The sequence below is a fragment of the Bombyx mori genome, chromosome 3 (assembly GCF_030269925.1).
Source record: "Bombyx mori chromosome 3, ASM3026992v2".
Lineage (NCBI taxonomy): Eukaryota > Metazoa > Arthropoda > Insecta > Lepidoptera > Bombycidae > Bombyx > Bombyx mori.
Genome location: NC_085109.1, coordinates 1,740,608 through 1,760,132, shown reverse-complemented (window position 1 = coordinate 1,760,132; position 19,525 = coordinate 1,740,608). Strand labels below are relative to the sequence as shown.

At 38.1% G+C, this 19,525-nt stretch overlaps 2 protein-coding genes and 1 long non-coding RNA gene across 3 annotated transcripts; 2 read left to right on the top strand and 1 right to left on the bottom strand.

Annotated features, from left to right (window-relative positions):
* Positions 1–352: 352 nt before the first annotated feature.
* On the top strand, positions 353–1,483 carry LOC119630306 (uncharacterized). Its single transcript, XR_005246098.2, has 2 exons — positions 353–487; positions 564–1,483. It is a non-coding gene; the product is annotated as an uncharacterized LOC119630306 (long non-coding RNA).
* Positions 1,379–4,075, bottom strand: LOC101742440 (uncharacterized). The gene is made up of 2 exons (XM_004923904.4): positions 3,743–4,075; positions 1,379–2,343 (listed from the first exon to the last, which is right to left on the bottom strand). Exons 1-2 carry the CDS (start codon positions 3,995–3,997, stop codon positions 2,065–2,067), a joined length of 534 nt encoding a protein of 177 aa, XP_004923961.1. The 5' UTR covers positions 3,998–4,075; the 3' UTR covers positions 1,379–2,064.
* Positions 4,076–5,128: 1,053 nt separating this feature from the next.
* On the top strand, positions 5,129–18,165 carry LOC101742293 (activating signal cointegrator 1 complex subunit 2). Its single transcript, XM_004923903.5, has 13 exons — positions 5,129–5,322; positions 5,396–5,473; positions 6,543–6,694; positions 7,843–8,023; positions 8,209–8,406; positions 8,735–8,985; positions 9,493–9,672; positions 11,125–11,265; positions 11,725–12,029; positions 12,373–12,610; positions 13,657–13,750; positions 16,973–17,121; positions 17,980–18,165. The coding sequence occupies exons 1-13, from the start codon at positions 5,296–5,298 to the stop codon at positions 18,134–18,136; spliced, it is 2,151 nt and encodes a 716-aa protein (XP_004923960.1). The 5' UTR covers positions 5,129–5,295; the 3' UTR covers positions 18,137–18,165.
* The last annotated feature ends 1,360 nt before the right edge of the window (positions 18,166–19,525 follow it).

Here is a 19,525-nt window from a genome sequence, read left to right as displayed (position 1 = left end):
TGCCAGTTGATTGGTTGATGCTCTTGGTGGACATTTTACAAGATAAAGAGATACAAATCATTAAATGTAGAGAATATTGTTAATAGTTTATTATTTGCAATTGCAAGTCGCACTTCACTCTTTACTCGAGTAGTAGCTGAATGTCATACAATTCATACACCGGGTTTACCAATATGGCCAAACTGGCTAATTAAGTGTCAGTTACCATAAACTTGAACTACCTAATAATATATTTTAGAATTTTAGTCTTTTCACAAGGTCTTAAATGTCGCTTTCGTTTTTTTTTGACCCCCAACGTTTTGTAATTTGCCGTTACGATTAAAGGACATCTGTCACTTGTTCTTAAAAACCCAATCTACAATGATTGAGGGTATCTACCTACACAAAAAAGCCGTAGGAAAAGCAGGAAATCGTAGTTACTGTAAATCTCTGATCAGCTGGAATACTCCAGGAACTTCATAATTATAACTCGTTTCCTCATCTTGAAGTAATCTACTATTAGTACTAATAATAAATTACATACATATTAAGACCAAGTGTATTTACTAGTTATATTATTTCAGTTAGGTATATGGGATTGTGGAACGGGTAGACTAAAATCACGGCATTATGGTAAAACAAACTAAAATTGTGAATACGGTGATGAAACGGTAACGTGTTGAAGCGGCTAACATTGCTAACACTTGTTTTAAATAAATAAAAAAAGGTGCGTGTACTTATGTACGCGCGTAAGAAGTTATACTTTATTTTTATTAAAGTTACTTCTTTTTTTATTTTAATCAATTTGAAAAACAACATCCTCAAACACGAATATTGGACATCCCTTTTGTTGACATTGTATAAATTCGATAATTCTCGGTACGGTTCGGAAAGTTCACCTGCGGCTATATTCAGACTCGCCAAGTTACGTCGGTCGTATTGTAATGAGAGATTTAGTGGGCATTAGTGGGCAACTTCATTTCTGTTAATTTTGTGTCACGGTGCGCGCGCATCGTAAAATTTCACTCTCATCAATTTTTAATAACGCGCCTAAAGAAGTATAACTTCAAGAAATAATCGAAGTTGTGTTTATTTATGGTATTGTGGCACAAATTAATTCGGGATTTATAGGGAGACTTATCAAAGTTAGCAACCCAGCACGATGAAGCTAAATCTAATAATAACATTTGAACAATCGACACAGTGTTCTTTACATTATCACTTAGTTACAAATGTTATCAGCTAAATTGTAGTATGTGATAACCTCTGTTTGAATGACTGCTCGCTCCTACACATAAAATTATAACGATTATGGTTTTTGTGTAGCCTGTATGTACATAATTTTTCTTAAAGCTAACAGTAATTATGTCATGTTGATCATAGAAGAAGAAAAAACCAATAAGTTTTAATGTTAATTATATTTAAAATTTCATTTTTCATATCTCTGTGAATTCAATACCAGTAACAATAAGAATGATTAATAAATAATGTTATACTTGATAAATTTATTAACTACAGTGTATTGATCCCTAACAGAAAATCCTGAAAGTGAACCCAATATAAATTGTGACTGTCTATAACTTATTAATGCTGTTGGCACCCCATGTCAAATGGTCAAAAACAAACACATGCTTGGGAATATCGGTCTCATCTTCAATCTGAAGTTTTTCAAAATAGGAATTTTCAAAAATTACAAATGGTCATTGTTTTATTTTATGGTCAGACAAATATTTGTCAGAAAGCCCATACTCTGCCCCGAGAAGATAAAGAATGTCTGTCCCAGTCCAGTTTAGGCCACTGGATTCGGACCTAGAGGATATTCAATGTTTTAGGGTGGTCACGACAGAAATATGAGGGTTGCTGTCATAGGTTTTAGAGCTCCACCACCTATCTGACATTGGTAATAATAATAGGGTGGTATTTACAGTTTCAGATTTGGGAAGCCTTTTTGTATTATGTATATATTTTTCATTTGCTGTTAAATACAGGTGATAACAGATAACCCACATATTGGTGTGAGCCTAATGGCAGCAACATCAGAAGTGTTCAAGACTTGTTTATGCACAACAATAATTTCATTAAATATCATAAATTTTCATATTTATTAACTAATTTATGTAACTGTCCCATTTCAACTTTTTTCACAGGTTTAAACTTGTGCCTAATTGTTTGTATCTGTGGCGGACTATCATCCTCCTTGTTGTTTTCATAAAAGTCTTCAATATCTGGTTCTAAATCCCGTTTTGTAGATATTGTAGCTGGTGGCCTCTTGTCGTTTTTTCTTGTTTCTATGTCATTCGAATTCAATTCTATGAGGTTCCGGTATATTTTCTCATTGAAATGGAAATTTAGTTTCTTTGTTAACTAGAACAGACAGGTACCATTAAAAGATTTTAAAAATTTTATAACAAAAAGAAAAAGAAATTAATTATTCTATGAAATACACACACAAAGTAAAATAGGCACAAGATTAAATTTTTTTAATCATATTACAAATTTTATAAAAGACAAAGTCTTTATTTATGTTTATTTACAATTAATAATTAAATTTAAATTATATTAATTATATAATAATTAAGACTTATTTGAAATTAACTCTAAATTATATTTGGCTTAAATTCCTAAGGCAAATTAGCACCCAGCACACAGCAGACTAATACTGTAGGCCAAATAAAGCTACAACATATCAACTCTTGAAAGGCAAACATGATTAAGCGACAATCCGTGAACTTTACAATAGACTAATTTAAAGTTGAAATACCTGAAAACAAAATTAATTTTTACGAATCTAGCTAGTAGCTGTAGGATTGAAATGATTTCAATAGACGTAGAAATATATTTTTTTTGCGCATCAAATATGGTTATTGCCTGTCATTTATGTACAAAGCAGTTATTGTCGCTTAGTCACGTTTGCCTTTCAAGCTTCGATATAGTTCCAAACAAAACTTGTAAACTAAAGTCAGAAGATTCTTGCAATCTATTCATTGGCTACAAAAACTATTTTACAGTCAGTACAAAGAAGAGCTTTAAATATTCAATACGCGAAAGCATCGCATATCTGTAAGACAATTTCAATGAGCGATTGATGCAATCTATATAGGAACCACATTTATCTATTAGTGTTGCGCATATATTATTTTTATGTCTATATAGTATGTGTACTAATATTTTTTTTTATTTTTTTATTGCTTAGATGGATGGACGAGCTCACAGCCCACCTGGTGTTAAGTGGTTACTGGAGCCCATAGACATCTACAACGTAAATGCGCCACCCACCTCGAGATATAAGTTCTAAGATCTCAGGTATAGTTACAACGGCTACCGCACCCTTCGAACCGAAACGCATTACTGCTTCACGGCGGAAGTAGGCGGGGTGGTGGTACCTACCCGTGCGGACTCCCAAGAGGTCCTACCACCAGTGATTACGCAAATTATAATTTTGCGGGTTTGATTTTTATTACACGATGTTATTCCTTCACCGTGGAAGTCAATCGTGAACATTTGTTGAGTACATATTTCATTAGAAAAATTGGTACCCGCCTGCGGGATTCGAACACCGGTGCATCGCTTCAACACGAATGCACTGGACGTCTTATCCGTTAGGCCACAACGACTTCTATAGAAATTAATGATTGTATTCAGAAGAACATGATAATTTTGCACCAAGATTGCTTTTGGCAAATAAAACATTTGATGAACAAAATCCATTAGGACCATTGCCGGCACCTATAGAGCAAAATAAACACCTTATCTTCTAACTTACCGTAGCATTAACATCCTTTTTATTGGAATTCGAAACCAGAACTTTCGATGCTACGGCTTTTTTTGCATTCGTTAAATAGTTTGCAAACAATTCACTAGAACAGAGAGTCGGTTTACTCAGTTCTGTATCATGTAAATTAATCCCGGTAATTTTGGATGTACTAGCGACTTCATGTGCGACGTGTTTCTTCTGTTCAATTTTCTGTTCACAATTTCTTACTAGTGTTTTCTTTACTTTCACATCATTTCTTTTCATATTTAACCAAATTTATAACTTTTGTTTACAAATTTCAAAACTGGCGTTACAGTTTACAGTAGTAGTTTTGTTTTTCTAATTGGAAAGGCGAAGGTATCATGCCATACAGCCTAATTTTTTAATATATTTTTTTATATTATATATAATTATGTCATATTTTTTATACAAAAATTATATCATTAAATTTTTTCACGAAGCCCGCTATAGAAAGCAGAGTATTAAATACACTTGACATTGGCGAAATCTAAAAGGAAACGCCATAAACCTAAGAGATAGATAGATATCATTATATATTTTTTATATAAAAAATTATATTATGAAATGAGATGATGATATAAGATGAAATAAAATCTCAGTAAAATGGTGGTCATTTACTGAGACTTTTTAGTGAACTGTTTGGAAGATACCTAGAAGCTATGTCCATTAGTTTTTGTTGGAGTTTGAATATAAATGTAATGGCAGGCAACACTTGACACATGTTTACAGATTTCAAATATCAGAATTATTTTAAATGTTTAAAAAAAACAGATGATTGTATTCTCCTAATATAAGAAAAGTCAGAACTTCTCATCTAGACACGGCAAGAGAAACATGTAATAGTTTTATAAAAAATATAAAGATAATAATTGTATAATGGTGTAAAAGTGTTCAAGCTATCTGCAATATAATTATAACGAAGCAGTTGTGTTTTTAAATAGCCCCTCATCACCTACAGAACCCAATCCCCTCAAATTTAACCGTCCAACAGTTTTGTTTCATTTTTCCACATTTGTGCACTTTGAGAGATACTAGAGAGTTAATAAAGTGCCGTTATTATACGCCCTTAAACATGAAAAAACACTAAATTTATAAAATAAAACAATTTACACAATTTAGCTTCTCGCGTTCTCGCCAAAAGGTCCCTGATTTTGACTGCTACGATTTTGTTTATATAATTATTTTATTATCATTTAATAGCTTTAGTTAATAACCAAATCTTCAATTATTATTCCTTTCGTTCCATTTCATTGTTCATAAAACAGGAATAACAAAGCATTGGAATAACAAGGTTGTATGGTTTGACATTATCGCCTTTCCAATTAGAAAAATGGAACTCCTACTACATATTGTCAAAAGTGTCAAAACCAGCTGGAACGATATTTCCGAACGGAAACCGTGTTTCGTGTCAATAGCTATAATACATACATACATACATAGCAATATTCATCATTCAAAATTAAATTTTGTGAAGTAGAAAATAATATATTCGCACTAAAAATTAAAAAGTTATTTAATTACATTTTATTTAAGTTAAAATTATGTCAGATAAACACGTCGAATTTCGTGTAAGTACCAATTTCACCGACTTACATGTACTTAGTTTAATCAAACACTTCAGCCAATTTTGATTTTTTTTAGAATCCCGACTACTTGCCAATTGAAGCGGTGTTTTTAACTGTGACGAACGCCGGCGTTATACAACAAATTAAAGCTTTGGTGAGATATAACATTATACATAATATGGTACATATAATCATTTTGTAAAATTCTGTTAAACATCGATTATTTTAGTTATATGCTCTTGAATCTATTTCTGTATAATACCTACAAACTTTTTGCGCAACAATTAACAATAAAAGCCCTGTTTTTAAATATGTTTGTGAGTAGATTTTTGCCGTAGTCGTCGTCGTGGCCTAAAGGATAAGACGTCCGGTGCATTCGTGTTGAAGCGATGCACCGGTGTTCGAATCCCGCAGGCGGGTACCAATTTTTCTAATGAAATATGTACTCAACAAATGTTCACGATTGACTTCCACGGTGAAGGAATAACATCGTGTAATAAAAATTAAACCCGCAAAATTATAATTTGCGTAATTACTGGTGGTAGGACCTCTTCTGAGTCCGCGCGGATAGGTACCACCGCCCTGCTTATTTCTGCCGTGAAGCAGTAATGCGTTTCGGTTTGAAGGGTGGGGTAGCCGTTGTAACTATACTGAGACTTTAGAACTTGTATCTCAAGGTGGGTGGCGCGTCTACGTTGTAGATGTCTATGGGCTCCAGTAACCACTTAACATCAGGTGGGCTGTGAGCTCGTCCACCCATCTAAGCAATAAAAAAAAAAAAAAAAAAAAAACATAGACTATTTTTAAGCAGTATTATACTACTCTTTTATACTATACTTTTATATACTATATTATCGTTTTTATTCTACACTACTATATATACTGATATATATATATATATACTATTACTAAGCAGTAGGAATCGGCTGAGCTGTGCCGCTTACGTTGCGTCATAGAGACATAGTCATGGTTTCAGTTGTAACCTAAGAGCAGCAGAGCAACTAAAACTAAAACTGGGGGCTTGAAAGATAAACTCGAGCCAAGGGAACTACCTTGGCTCGAGTTTATCTTTCAGTTTAGATCATTACGCTACTGGTACTGTGGTTTCATTTTTATATCATTACTGTGTTTAGTGAATATGTAAGATTTACTGAAATCATGCAAGATTTATGTTTACTATTTTTGACTGATAGACTAGTTCCTCAATACAAAATAATTCACAGGATCCGTACTGGGTGGATAATAAGACATTGTCTGTTTATGAAAGACCACCATCAGGCAGCAGTATGGTGATTGGTGCTGTGGACATGTGGAAGACCAAGATGGCAGTATACTTAACAGATTTGAAATGGCTACTGAGTTTGGAATACCATAAGTAATTGCTGCATATTGATAGTTATTTACAGTTTTTTGGTATCATCATAATATGCTAATGAACATATTATTATGGTCTACTTCAGTCTTTCCCAAAGTGGGCGATAACGCCCCCTTGTCGGCGTTGCAAGCCTAAAAGGGGGGAGGAGAGAAAACCGAGAAAAAATTTAGGCCTTGTGTAGAAGCTTGGGAGACGATTTGTAATTTCATCTATGAGGACTCTCAGACACTGACTGAGTTCTCTATTCTCGACTACAACTTGTGAACATCAACTAATATTAATTAAGATATTGCTCAAACTAACTCCGTTCGATATTTCTCTCATATATCCATCCTGTTTTATGACTGAATGATTAATCTCCACAAATACAACTTGCAATAACTAATTTAATTTGAAGTTATAGTGGTTTTTAAGTAAGTGTAAAAAAGGGGGTGCTAAGAAAGAATTTATTCTCAAAGTAGGTAAGAGACAAAATAAGTTTGAGAACCCCTGGTCTGCTTGATGGTGAGCAGTCAGTGCCTCACATATCATAACCACCTCCTTGAAAGATCAAGTTGCATTGTGTAATAAGTATGCATTGCATTTACTGGTGATAGGACTGCTCATGAGTCCGGACGAGTAGGTACCATCACCCTGCTTATTTGGGCTGTAAAGCAGTAATGCCTTTCGGTTTGAAGAGTGGGATAGCTATTGTAACTATAATGAGGCTTTAGAACTTATGTCTCAAGGTGGGTGGCGCATTTACTTTGTAGATGTCTATGGGCTCCAGTAACCACTTAACACCAGGTGGGCTGTGAGGCTGTCCACCCATCGAAGCAATAAAAAAGAATTAAAAAAACCTTTTATAGGCTTTATTCTATATTACTATAGCTAATTATTATTATTATAGTTTAGCTTAATTATTACAGAGCTTTTTTTTTGGAAGGCATTACTTACATAAATACTTTCTAATGTATAATTACCAACAAAATTCGCACTTGCCTCAGAATCGAACTATTATTTAGTTTATCCATATTGAAAGTTTGTGAATGATGTACTCCTATGCAGAGTGAACAGGAAACTCTTATTTCATCCTATATCATCTCATTACTTTTTTGTTTTTCTATTTCATACTCCAAGTTAATTCTAGTGTATCATCTCAATTTCAGGTTCTGGAGTACAGTTCTCTATCACCCGACATGTATGGATACCCTCGTGTCGTTTTTACAAGAAGCCACCCCTCCATATTTACCCCCACACGAAAGTAAAGAGATACAGAATTTATATGAGGAGATTAGAAGATTTGTACTTATAGTTTTTAGTAGACTTGTCACGAATAAAGAGAGCAAAGTAAGTAATTGAGGGCCCAAATAGGCAGGTCGGTATCAACATGTATGGGCCTGCAATCTTCCTTATAGTCAGTGGTCAGATTCAATCAGGCAAATCAATTATGTTAAGAGATGCAACAATAACAATTTGAATGTTTAAATATGTCCAATTTGTACGAGAAATTAACATAAACTATCCGATTTCAGTCTTGCTGGATGTCAAAAGAATATATGGGTGACGTACTGTACAATAATTTCATATTCACGATACCGATAATATGGGACATATGTTTGACATATGGTGTGGACAACACAAGGCATGTGTCACGAGTGTTGGACAGTCTCTTCACATTGCAGCCGAGGTATGAGACAGATGCTGTGGCTGCTGTGGCCTTCGTTCATGAGGTAAATAGGCACTGATGCAGAGCAGTTTAGCTCTTTAGTATCAGAAGATATTGGTACGTTCCTCAAACTCCTCAAGAAACATCTTCTATTAAACTTAACCTGTATTTGTATATTTTTGGTTTTTTTTTTCATTGTGTACACTAGTAAACTAGCTATCACGGTCTTTTGGTATTAAGTAAGTTACAGGAGCTCATAGACATGACTGTAATGTTGCCATTAGCCATTAGTCACATCTTGATACATGCAGTAAGTCTCAATTATATAGCAGTAGCTTCAGGACGGCATCAGCAACACTAGCCATTGTAAATCCTTTCAATTGACATTGCAGGCTTTTAAATTCATTATCCTACAAGTCAACAAAGATTATGATAGTGATGAGCCACCGAACTTACCTGAGACCTTCAAAGGGTTCAGCGAGATAAGGCGGCCCACAAACAGTAAGACAAAGGATAAACTCACTTTTGAAGTGCTCAAAGATTTAATAATACATTTGTTGGACACCGCATTGACTCTGAGGATATTTATACAAGTGTACCCTAAGGGAGTTAATATATTTAGGAAGACTAATTTTGTTTTAAGGTAAGTTGATAAAAATGAAACAGTTAAATAGCATTTTCTCGTGCTTTTGTCGGACATTGATGATCTTTTATGATACTAATAAAAAATACTTAGAAAAATTTAGGATATTTTTGAGTCTTTTCATATATTAGAAGAAAAAAATAATTTTATACATAATATGAAATATGTGGGGTTCGCTCAAAGTAAAATAGCACAGCCTTTTTGTAGAGTCACAAAATATATTATTTTAGCACACGTTGTAGTTGTTCACTTTCTAATGCTCGATCGCCATCTTGACCATCTCTCCTCCGTCCCTTTCTTCGCCATACATTCATCCCTTTCACTCTAAATGTTACGTTTCCCACATAATAAGAATATCTTGAGGTGTAAGTTGTTATGATCGCAAAAATGTTCTATTTAGACCACATTCGTACATTCTCGGAAGCTCATCATAAGCTCACATGATTTTGATTATTTAATTATTTGAATCAATTCGATATAAAAGTTCTGAAATCAAAATGTTTTCAGTATAGTTCAACTTTACGAATATGGTGTACCGCAGCTTTACGAGAAGCTGGAGGAGGTGGGGGATCAGACCAGCGTCGCGTATACGGAAATAGAGTCGTACCTCGACACGGCTAGAGCTGAACTCATCGATGTATTTAGAGAGATATTGGCGGTTTATAAAAACGCTATATTTAGTGAAGAGTGAGTATTCTAATAAAACTTTTCTTTCCTCTTTTTTTTAATACGCTTTTATTAGCTTCAGACGTACGTATGTTTGTAACGGAATCTTCGAATATGATGTTGACCCCTTTCAAAGCGTCCTTCAAAATTTTAGTTCACTTGGTTTTAAGTGTGGAGGAACATTATAGCGTAATGTGACTGTCGCCACCAAACTTGGAATTTTTTTTTATTACTGGTTTTAAGTGGTTACTGGAACCCATAGATATCTACAACGTAAATGCGCCACACACCTTGAGATATAAGTTCTAAGGTCTCAGTTTTTTTTTTTTATTGCCCTTGTAGGCAGACAAGCATACGGCCCACCTGATGATGAGTGGTTACCGTCGCCCATGGACGGGACGCCCATGCCAAGGGCAGAGCCAAGCCGCTGCCTACCAAATGGGAATATGGGATCTCAGGTCACATCTAAGGCTTGTGGAGTGCTGTGGTGTGGCTGTGACCTGCAAGTGCCCACTGATGAAGCAGTTACACGTTCCGACTCGAAAGGTAATATAATCTTCATTTCCAGCAGTCAAGGTTTGTACCTCGTGCTAGCTCTGACTCCATCGTAAACTTATCAATCATACTGTTGTATCTAGTATTGGTAAATTTGTTTTCCCGCCTTTTATGAGCGGCGCCATCTGTCCCAATTTTGAGGAACGAATTGCTCGAGGGATATTTTTTTTCTACCTATGCTGATAGCCTTGAGAGGCTACTTCAGCTTCACCCTAACGTGTGTAGGTGAGCTCACGGGGCTCAAACCGGAGTGTTGCTAACACTGTCCCTAGCAAGAGCCGTGCTTCGTAGAATCTACCACCGGATCGGAAACGCGACCCACTGAGAAGATCCGGCGAGAAACTCAGTGGGCTGTGTCGGTGGGTTAATTCACGGACGGTGACAGGTCGAGGGATAAAGAGGGTAGTGTTGAACGGGTGGGTTGGTGGTGAACGAAAAATAAAAAATAAATTCCAAAATAAACTGATTTATCTATACTAATATATAAAACTACAGTGGTTTTTACGGATGTTACGTTATAACTACTGAACCATGCATCCGATTGACTTGAAACTTGGTATCCATGTAGAAATTACATGTACGTAATGGATAGGCTAATATTTATATGAGTGTTGGACTCCTTAATAATAATGACAATAAATAATAATGCTAATTTTAAATGCTCAGCGAAGCGGGTAAGTACGGCTAGTTTGTTTATAAAAATAAGCAATTAAACATTGTATAATATAAAGTATAAATTAGGCAGTTTTGAAACACTCGAATCTCGACACTAGCACGCACGCACACACGCATATGTAATAGAAAGAGATAGAGAAAAGGGGCGTCAGTCAATGACCTCTTATTAATAATTTGTTTACCTTTTCTTGCCCAGCGACGCGGGCGAGTACGGTTAGTATAGTATAAATTCTGTCTCCATAGAGGTAGTAAAGAGAGCCACGTGGAAGATTACCTGGCGGTGATGATGGAAGGTCTCTCCGAAAGGCTTCTCATCAAAGACTACCACAGCTGTTACCCAGTGCACGAGGACCTGGACTTACTGAGGCAGGCGTGTCCTGAAATGTATCCTTTAACAGATTTTATCGTTGCAATGTGAATATCCCTTTGTAATTTTAAACTCGAAGGAACGGAAACTCGACACTAAAAAGAGACAAAAATATGCGTGACATGATGGAGCATCGACCGCGTGTTAGTCGCACACATATATGTATATGACATAACCAATAAATGAACCGTGAATAAAGTCTGTACGTACATATTTAGAAACATACTTTAGCCAATTCAAGGTCTTCAACCAATAAAAACAAGTTCAATCATGAGAGAAACAAAAAAATTAATAAAGCTCGAATTAATGAAAGTGAAGGCCGAACTAAACTAAACCAAACTAAACTAAACTAAACTAAACTAAACTGAACTGAATTCAATTAAATTCAATGTATCTACAAATGAATAACATAAAACATGTATAACATAACGTTTAGTTTCCATCGTTTACATTTTTCTTAACGAAAAAAACCATAGAGACACCGTGAAAACGGACTTTATATTGCAAGCTGTCTACTCGAGCCTGGACGAGCCAGCGCCGGAGCCCGCCCCGCCCCCCGCCCCCAACACCGCCACCCCCCACATCGGCACGCCCCACCCCGCCCCCTCAGACAACGAGATCCCGGACACCGTCAAGGAGCAGTCGCTGATCAGCGAGGTCCGGGACATCCTGCCGCACCTCGGGGACGGCTTCATACTGAAGTGCTTACAACATTACGGCTTCAATTCCGAACGGGTGATAAACAGCGTGTTGGAAGATAATCTGGCGGAACCCTTGAGAGGTAATTGTCGATATCCATTATCATACATGCCAGTAGCATCCTAGTAAACAAAACGAAACAAACTAGTATCCAAGTTTCTTTGTTTATAATTGACTAGCGACCCGCCCTCGCTTCGCTTCGGAAACATGAAATTTTATTATTGATTATTTACGACATCACAATAGAAACCTCAAAAATAACAGTATTACTCCACTATTTAATGGATGTTATTATACATATAAACCTTCCTCTTCAATCACTCTATCTATTAAAAAAAACCGCATCAAAATCCGTTGCGTAGTTTTAAAGATTTAAGCATACATAGGGATATAGGGACAGTAAATTGGTGGATTTAACTTTCCAGCACTAGACCGGAGCCTGCCTATAATACCGGAGGACCCGGTCGACAGGCGCTACCTGGAGACCGGCATCCAACGGCTGAACGTGTTTGACGGAGACGAGTTCGACCTCATGTCCCGGGACGACGTGGTCACGGCCCGGATGCACGTCGGCAAGCGGAGGTCCAAGTACAAGGACCTCACGCAAATGCTCGACGACAAGACGGAGCTCCGGGGGCTCGCGGACATCTACGCCAAGTACAGGTGAGCTTCAACTGCTTTGCTTTTGAAGTTATACTTTAGGCGCGTTAGGAAAAATTGATGAGAGTGAAATTTTACGATGCGCGCGCACCGTGACACAAAATTAACAGAAATGAAGTTGCCCACTAAATCGCTCATTACAATACGACCGACGTAACTTGGCGAGTCTGAATATAGCCGCAGGTGAACTGTCGCGCATGTACACTCGTAAAAAAAAGTGTTATTAGCTTTCATTTTTTAATAATATAAATGACAAAATTATTATTTAATATAATTCATACTAAATATTATTAAATTATTAACGTTAAATATTTATTATTAACTATTTAATATAAAAAAAAAGAAATAAATTTATTAAAAATAAAGTATAACTTCTTACACGCGTACATAAGTACGCGCACCCGTTTTTTGTCCTACCTAAGCTGATAGCCTTGAGAGGCTATATCAGTGCCGCCTTACCGATTCTAGTAGTAGTTCTAGTCTATTCTAGTTTTAGTCTAGGTCTAGTTCTAGTTTGTACTCAGCGACGCACACGTGCGTTAGTGACGTCAGCGCGTCGCCACCAGATGGGCAATGCGCCCGGTGCACGCGCGTTGGAATCTCTCACGAAGGTCCTCCCGATTCTCTTAATGATAATACGTACCCCGCCTATTTCAGCCGTGAAGCAGTAATGCGTTTCGGTTTGAAGGGTGGGGCAGCCGTTGTAGATGTCTATGGGCTCCAGTAACCACTTAACACCAGGTGGGCTGTTAACTCGTCCACCCACCTAAGCAATAAAAAAAAAACATGATTAATTTCCGCGGTATAGGAATAAAATCTGGTGGAAGGGACGTCTCGTGAGTCCGTCCGGGTCGGCACCACCATCCCCTATATTTTTGCCGCGAAGCAGAATAGTTGTACTATAGAACTGAGAGTCAGACCGCATGTCTCTAAATGCGCGGTGGCATACACATCGTTGATGTCTATGGACTGCGGTAACGGCATCAGACGGACTGTGAGGTCGTTTAATGAAATAGTCTTAGCGTCATTGTCTGTTTTGCACGGCGCAGCGTGGTGTGCGACGAGGAGGACATGTACTCCGACGAGTACGACGACACGGACGACTGGCAGCCGCCCGCCGCCGGCGACCACCCGCCCTCCGAGGTACCGCCGCCACCACACACCACCACCACTGCACACTACCACCACCACTGCCCACTACCACCACACACACCACCACATACACCGCCACCATAACACACCATACCCACCTCTTATTATCACATGCGATAATAACATAATAGGTTGGGGAAAAGTCTTTTCGCATTATGGTATGTATGAACTTGTAATAAAATCTCTTTGGCTATACTACCTAGTCAGGTCATAAGTATTGTCACACAGTAAAAACTTTTCTTTTAGAATGCTGGCCACAAAAAAGTTTATTGAATTCGAATTTCGAATTGTTCATGAAAATAAAAATGTATACTTTTAGAATTTTACTCATTTTTAAATATGGAGTGGACGCTTAAAGAAGACCGTGTTGCAGTCATTGCGTTGCATCGTTGCGGTTACGCGCCAACTCAAATTTTTAACATACTGAAAAATTTGAATATAACCAAAAGATTCGTTTATCGTACCATCAAACGATACAATGAAGACTCTAGTGTAGATGAGAGGTCAAGAAGTGGTCGCCCTCGGTCTGTTAGGACTCCAGCAGTGATAAAAGCTGTGAAGGCGCGAATTCAAAGAAATCCCAAACGTAAGCAGAAATTGTTGGCCCTTCAGATGGGGTTAAGCAGAACCACGGTGAAAAGGGTGTTAAATGAAGACTTGGCTTTGGGCATATCGAAGAAAAACAGGACATCGTTTGAATTCTCGTCTAATGGACCTGAGACTGAAGAGATGCCGCGCTTTGTTGAAGCGGTACGCGGGAAAAAAATATCGGGAAATTCTTTTTTCGGATGAAAAAATTTTTACCGTAGAAGAGAGCTACAACAAACAAAATGATAAGGTGTACGCACACAGTAGTGAAGAAGCGAGCAATCGTATTCCGCGTGTCCAACGAGGTCATTTTCCATCCTCGCTCATGGTATGGTTGGGAGTTTCTTATTGGGGCTTAACAGAGGTACATTTTTGTGAGAAAGGTGTAAAAACGAATGCAGTTGTGTATCAAAATACAGTCCTGACAAACCTTGTGGAACCTGTTTCTCATACCATGTTCAATAACAGGCACTGGGTATTCCAATAAGATTCGGCGCCAGCTCATAGAGCGAAGAGCACACAAGACTGGCTGACGGCGCGTGAAATCGACTTCATCCGGCACGAAGACTGGCCCTCCTCCAGTCCAGATTTGAATCCGTTAGATTACAAGATATGGCAACACTTGGAGGAAAAGGCGTGCTCAAAGCCTCATCCCAATTTGGAATCACTCAAGACATCCTTGATTAAGGCAGCCGCCGATATTGACATGGACCTCGTTCGTGCTGCGATAGACGACTGGCCGCGCAAATTGAAGGCCTGTATTCAAAATCACGGAGGTCATTTTGAATAAACTTTAGTGTCATAAGAATCTATGTTTTGTTAAGTTCATTTTGGTGTATGAATGGTTACTTATTGAATAAACTTGTTTCAATTATTTTACATTAAACATGTGACAGAATTTATGACCTGACTAGGTATTTGTATCTGGCTGGTTTTGGTATCATTTAAAGTTTAAATTTTAAAGAAGATAATTCCAAATTCGAATTAGGAAAACGTGTGATTTTTATTTATTTTTCGTACTGTCAAGATGATTGAATCTAATGAAGAAATTCGATACATTTTAAAATTTTACTACAAAAAAGGTAAAAATGCACCGCAAGCCGCGACTAAAATTTGCGATGTTTATGGACCTAGTGCAGTGTCTGTGAGAGTAGCACAAATTTGGTTTAAGCGTTTTCAATTTGGAAATTTTGATGTCAAAGATCCACGTCGCTCTGGTCGCCCTATTACGGCTAAAATGGACGCCATTTTTGAAAAAGTGGAGCAAGATCGGCATATCAGTAGTTATGACGTAACTGAAGAACTGGGAATTGAGCACAAAACAGGTTTGGCGCATCTGAAAAAAACTGGGTACACAAACAAGCTCGATATTTGGATACCTCACGAGCTCACTGAAAAAAACCTAATGAACCGTGTACTCATTTGTGATTCTTTATTACGACGTAATGAAACCGAACCATTTTTGAAGAAGCCGATAACTGGTGATGAAAAGTGGATCAATACGACAAGAACGTGCGAAAAAGGTCGTGGTCAATGGCCGGTCAGGCTTCACAGACTGTGTCGAAACCCGGGTTAACTCGCAACAAGGTTATGTTGTGTGTGTGGTGAAATTGGAAGGGCATTATTCTTTATGAGCTGTTACCACCAGGCAGGACTATCGATTCTGAACTCTAGTGCGAACAACTGATGAGATTAAAGCAAGAAGTTGAGAGAAAGCGGCTGGAATTAATCAACAGAAGGGGTGTGGTTTTTCATCATGATTACGCTAGACCTTACAAATCTTTAACCACTCAGCAAAAATTAAGAGAGCTTGGCTTGGAAGTGTTTATGCATCCGCCATATAATCCTGACCTTGCATCTTCAGATTTCCATCTGTTTAGGTCTCTTCAGAATTCTTTAGGCAGTGTCAGGTTAACATCACGAGAGGATTGCCAAAACCAATTGTCGCGTTATTTTGATCAGAAGCTCCAAAATTTCTATAGCAATGGAATCATGTCCTTACCTACAAGATGGCAAAAAGTTAAATGTAAATAAACTACATTAAAAAATGTGAATTTTCATAAAAAATGCGAAGAAAGTTTTTCCCCAACCTATTATTATGATTTTGGGTTCATAATACAAAACAAGAACATTTAGATTAACACATTGCCATGTGGTTTTTGTGGCGGTAGTCATCACAGAACACAAGATATTTGACAGATGCCTGAATCTCGCTTACGACATTTTCAAGATGGGCTTGCATATACACAAGCTCCTAACAAAACATTCGGACTGTCGGTCTACCGAGCAATCTCACCCGCTCGGTGGAAGAACTCCCCTTTGTCGTATACCTACCTACAAACTAGTGACGCGACGTGATCTGAAATTTTGTTTAAGCAAGCTTATCTTGAAAATGTAAGCGAAATTCGGGCATCTGTCCTTGTGTTCTGTGATGACTGCCGCCACAGTTTTGAATCAGAGAAGTAATGTAATTTTTTTTTTTATTGCCCTTGTAGGTAGACGATCATACGGCCCACCTGATGGTGAGTGGTTACCGTCGCCCGTGGACTTCAGCAATGCCAGGGGCAGAGCCAAGCCGCTGCCTACCGTAAAAAATTTGATATTCTAAAATTTACTTCTGACCAGGAATCTGAAGAGGAGCCCGAGCCGGAGGAGGAGAAACCTTCGAGCAGCAGGAACAGGATGGACTTCTGCGTGAACCCCGAGGAGCTCCGGGCGAGGCGAGAGGCCAGCTTCCAGGCCAGGAGGGGCAGAGGATACAGACCTCCTGCAAAGTAAATAGATGTTGTCATTCTTCACTACATAGTATAAAACAAAGTCGCTTTCTCTGTCCTTATGTATGCTTAAATCTTTAAAACTACGCAACGGATTTTGACCCGGTTTTTTTTAATAGATAGAGTGATTGAAGAGGAAGTTTTATATGTATAATAACATCCATTAAATAGTGGAGAAATCAATAATAAATTACAGTTTCCGAAGCGTAGCGAGGGCGGGTCGCTAGTTTGTAAATTATATCATACGGCTTGGTCACGAGGTCTCACTACCATGAACAGCGACCCTGACATATTTTTTTTTTGCTGAGATGGGTGGACGAGCTCACAGCCCACTTGGTGTTAAGTGATTACTGGAGCCCATAGACATCTACAATGTAAATGTGCCACCCACTTTGAAATATAAGTTCTAAGGTCTCAGTATAGTTACAAGCTTCACGGCAGAAATAGGCAGGGTGGTGATACCTACCCGTACGGACTCACAAGAGGTCCTACCGCTAGTAGATACCACCTTACATGGTGTCTGTATATATACGAGATAATCGTGTGGGTGATATAATTGTTTTAAGCTTAAGTTATTGTTGATTTCGGGGAATTAATTTTTTATTTAATAAAAAAAACAGAAAAAAATTACAACCTTTTTTTTACACTACACACAAATGACCTGCTTCGTTAAAAAAAAAGAGAGAGGGAGAGAGAGAAAAACAGAGAAAGTATTCTTTATTGTACACCAAAAAAATAAATAAACAATGCGAAACATTAAATACAAAAAAAGTACAATTGGCGGTCTGTTAAGAGCTGATATTAAAAAAAAATATGATAATTTTATAACATATCTTAATTGTTCCATCTGCCACCCAGGAATGTGGACGTCGTGGGGAAAGCTAAGGGTCAAGGTCAAGAAAAGAACGTCCTCGTGAACAGGGAGAGGAAGGAGAAGAACAAGTCCTCCCGCGGCAACCACAGCAGGAGGCAGGGGGCGCAGTGGAAGCGCACCCAAGGACTTGTGCCGTCGTAATACAATAAACGAATCTTTTAATGACGTCATCAGTTATTTAACCTTACCGAATGTACACCCCCCAACCACCCCTCCCCCCGATTTTGTGCACGCGATATCGAAATGTTGCCAACGTTGTAGATGTCTTCGTGTTGTAGATGTGTTCTTCGGTAGCCACTTAACAACAGGTGAGCCGTGAGTTCGTCTACCCATGTGAACAATAAAAAAATGTACCAACATGCGTGAAAACTTTCAAATACATTAATAGAAAACATTATATGCGAGAAGTCATCATACGTAATTTTGTAAAATAATACGTAATGAAATATATTACAATAATAGGTAGTGGTTGAAATACTATTTTTATAACTGCTTATAGTGCGCGCGGAACTAGTTGGTGACGCCTTAGGTAGCGACAGGGGTGAGGGGGCGGGTCGCCTACTGCCCGTAACGCACATGAGATTAGACACTCAACAAATGTTCACGATTGATTTCCACGGTGAAGGAATAACATCGTGTAATAAAAATCAAACCCGCAAAATTATGATTTGCGTAATTACTGGTGGTAGGACCTCTTGAGAGTCCGCGCGGGTAGGTACTACCACCCCGCCTATTTCTGCCGTGAAGCAGTAATACGTTTCGGTTTGAAGGGTGGGGCAGCCGTTGTAACTCTATTTGAGACCTTAGAACTTATATCTCAAGGTGGGTGGTGCATTTACGTCGTAGATGTCTATGGGTTCCAGTAACCACTTAACATCAGGTGGGCTGTGAGCTCGTCCACCCATCTAAGCAATAAAAAAAAAGACTAAATAAATAAAAAACTGTTTTATTGCCGTATAGGCAGACGAGCATACGGCCCACCTGATGGTGAGTGGTTACCGTCGCCCATGGACTTCAGCAATGCCAGGGGCAGAGCCATGCCGCTGCATACCGTTAAGTACTCTCCACAAGCCTCGTTTGAAGAAGGACATGTCATAGCGCTCGGGAAAAACCGTGGTGGGGAGCTCATTCCAAAGCCGGATGGTACATGGCAAAAAAGATATCTCTGGAAACTCACTGCGGACGAACGCAGTGGCTCCAGGTAGTATGGATGAATTCTACTCCGGTGGCGGGCGGTGCGATGGTATCATCTCGAACAGTTCCTCGGAGCACTCCCCATGGAACATACGGTACGGAATACAGAGGGAACCAAAGTCCCTCCTCAGACCCAGAGGTTCTAGACGATCCGTAAGATGAAATTATTCTGACATATTTTAATGATATATGAAATTATTTAATTAATATTATAAACTTATATGAAATTACTCTGACATAATATCCTCTGAATTATTTGATTCTGAACTCTCTGAGCTTGATTCAGAATCATCTTGTAAGCTTATAATGATTTCGTCCATAGTATCAAATCTCATA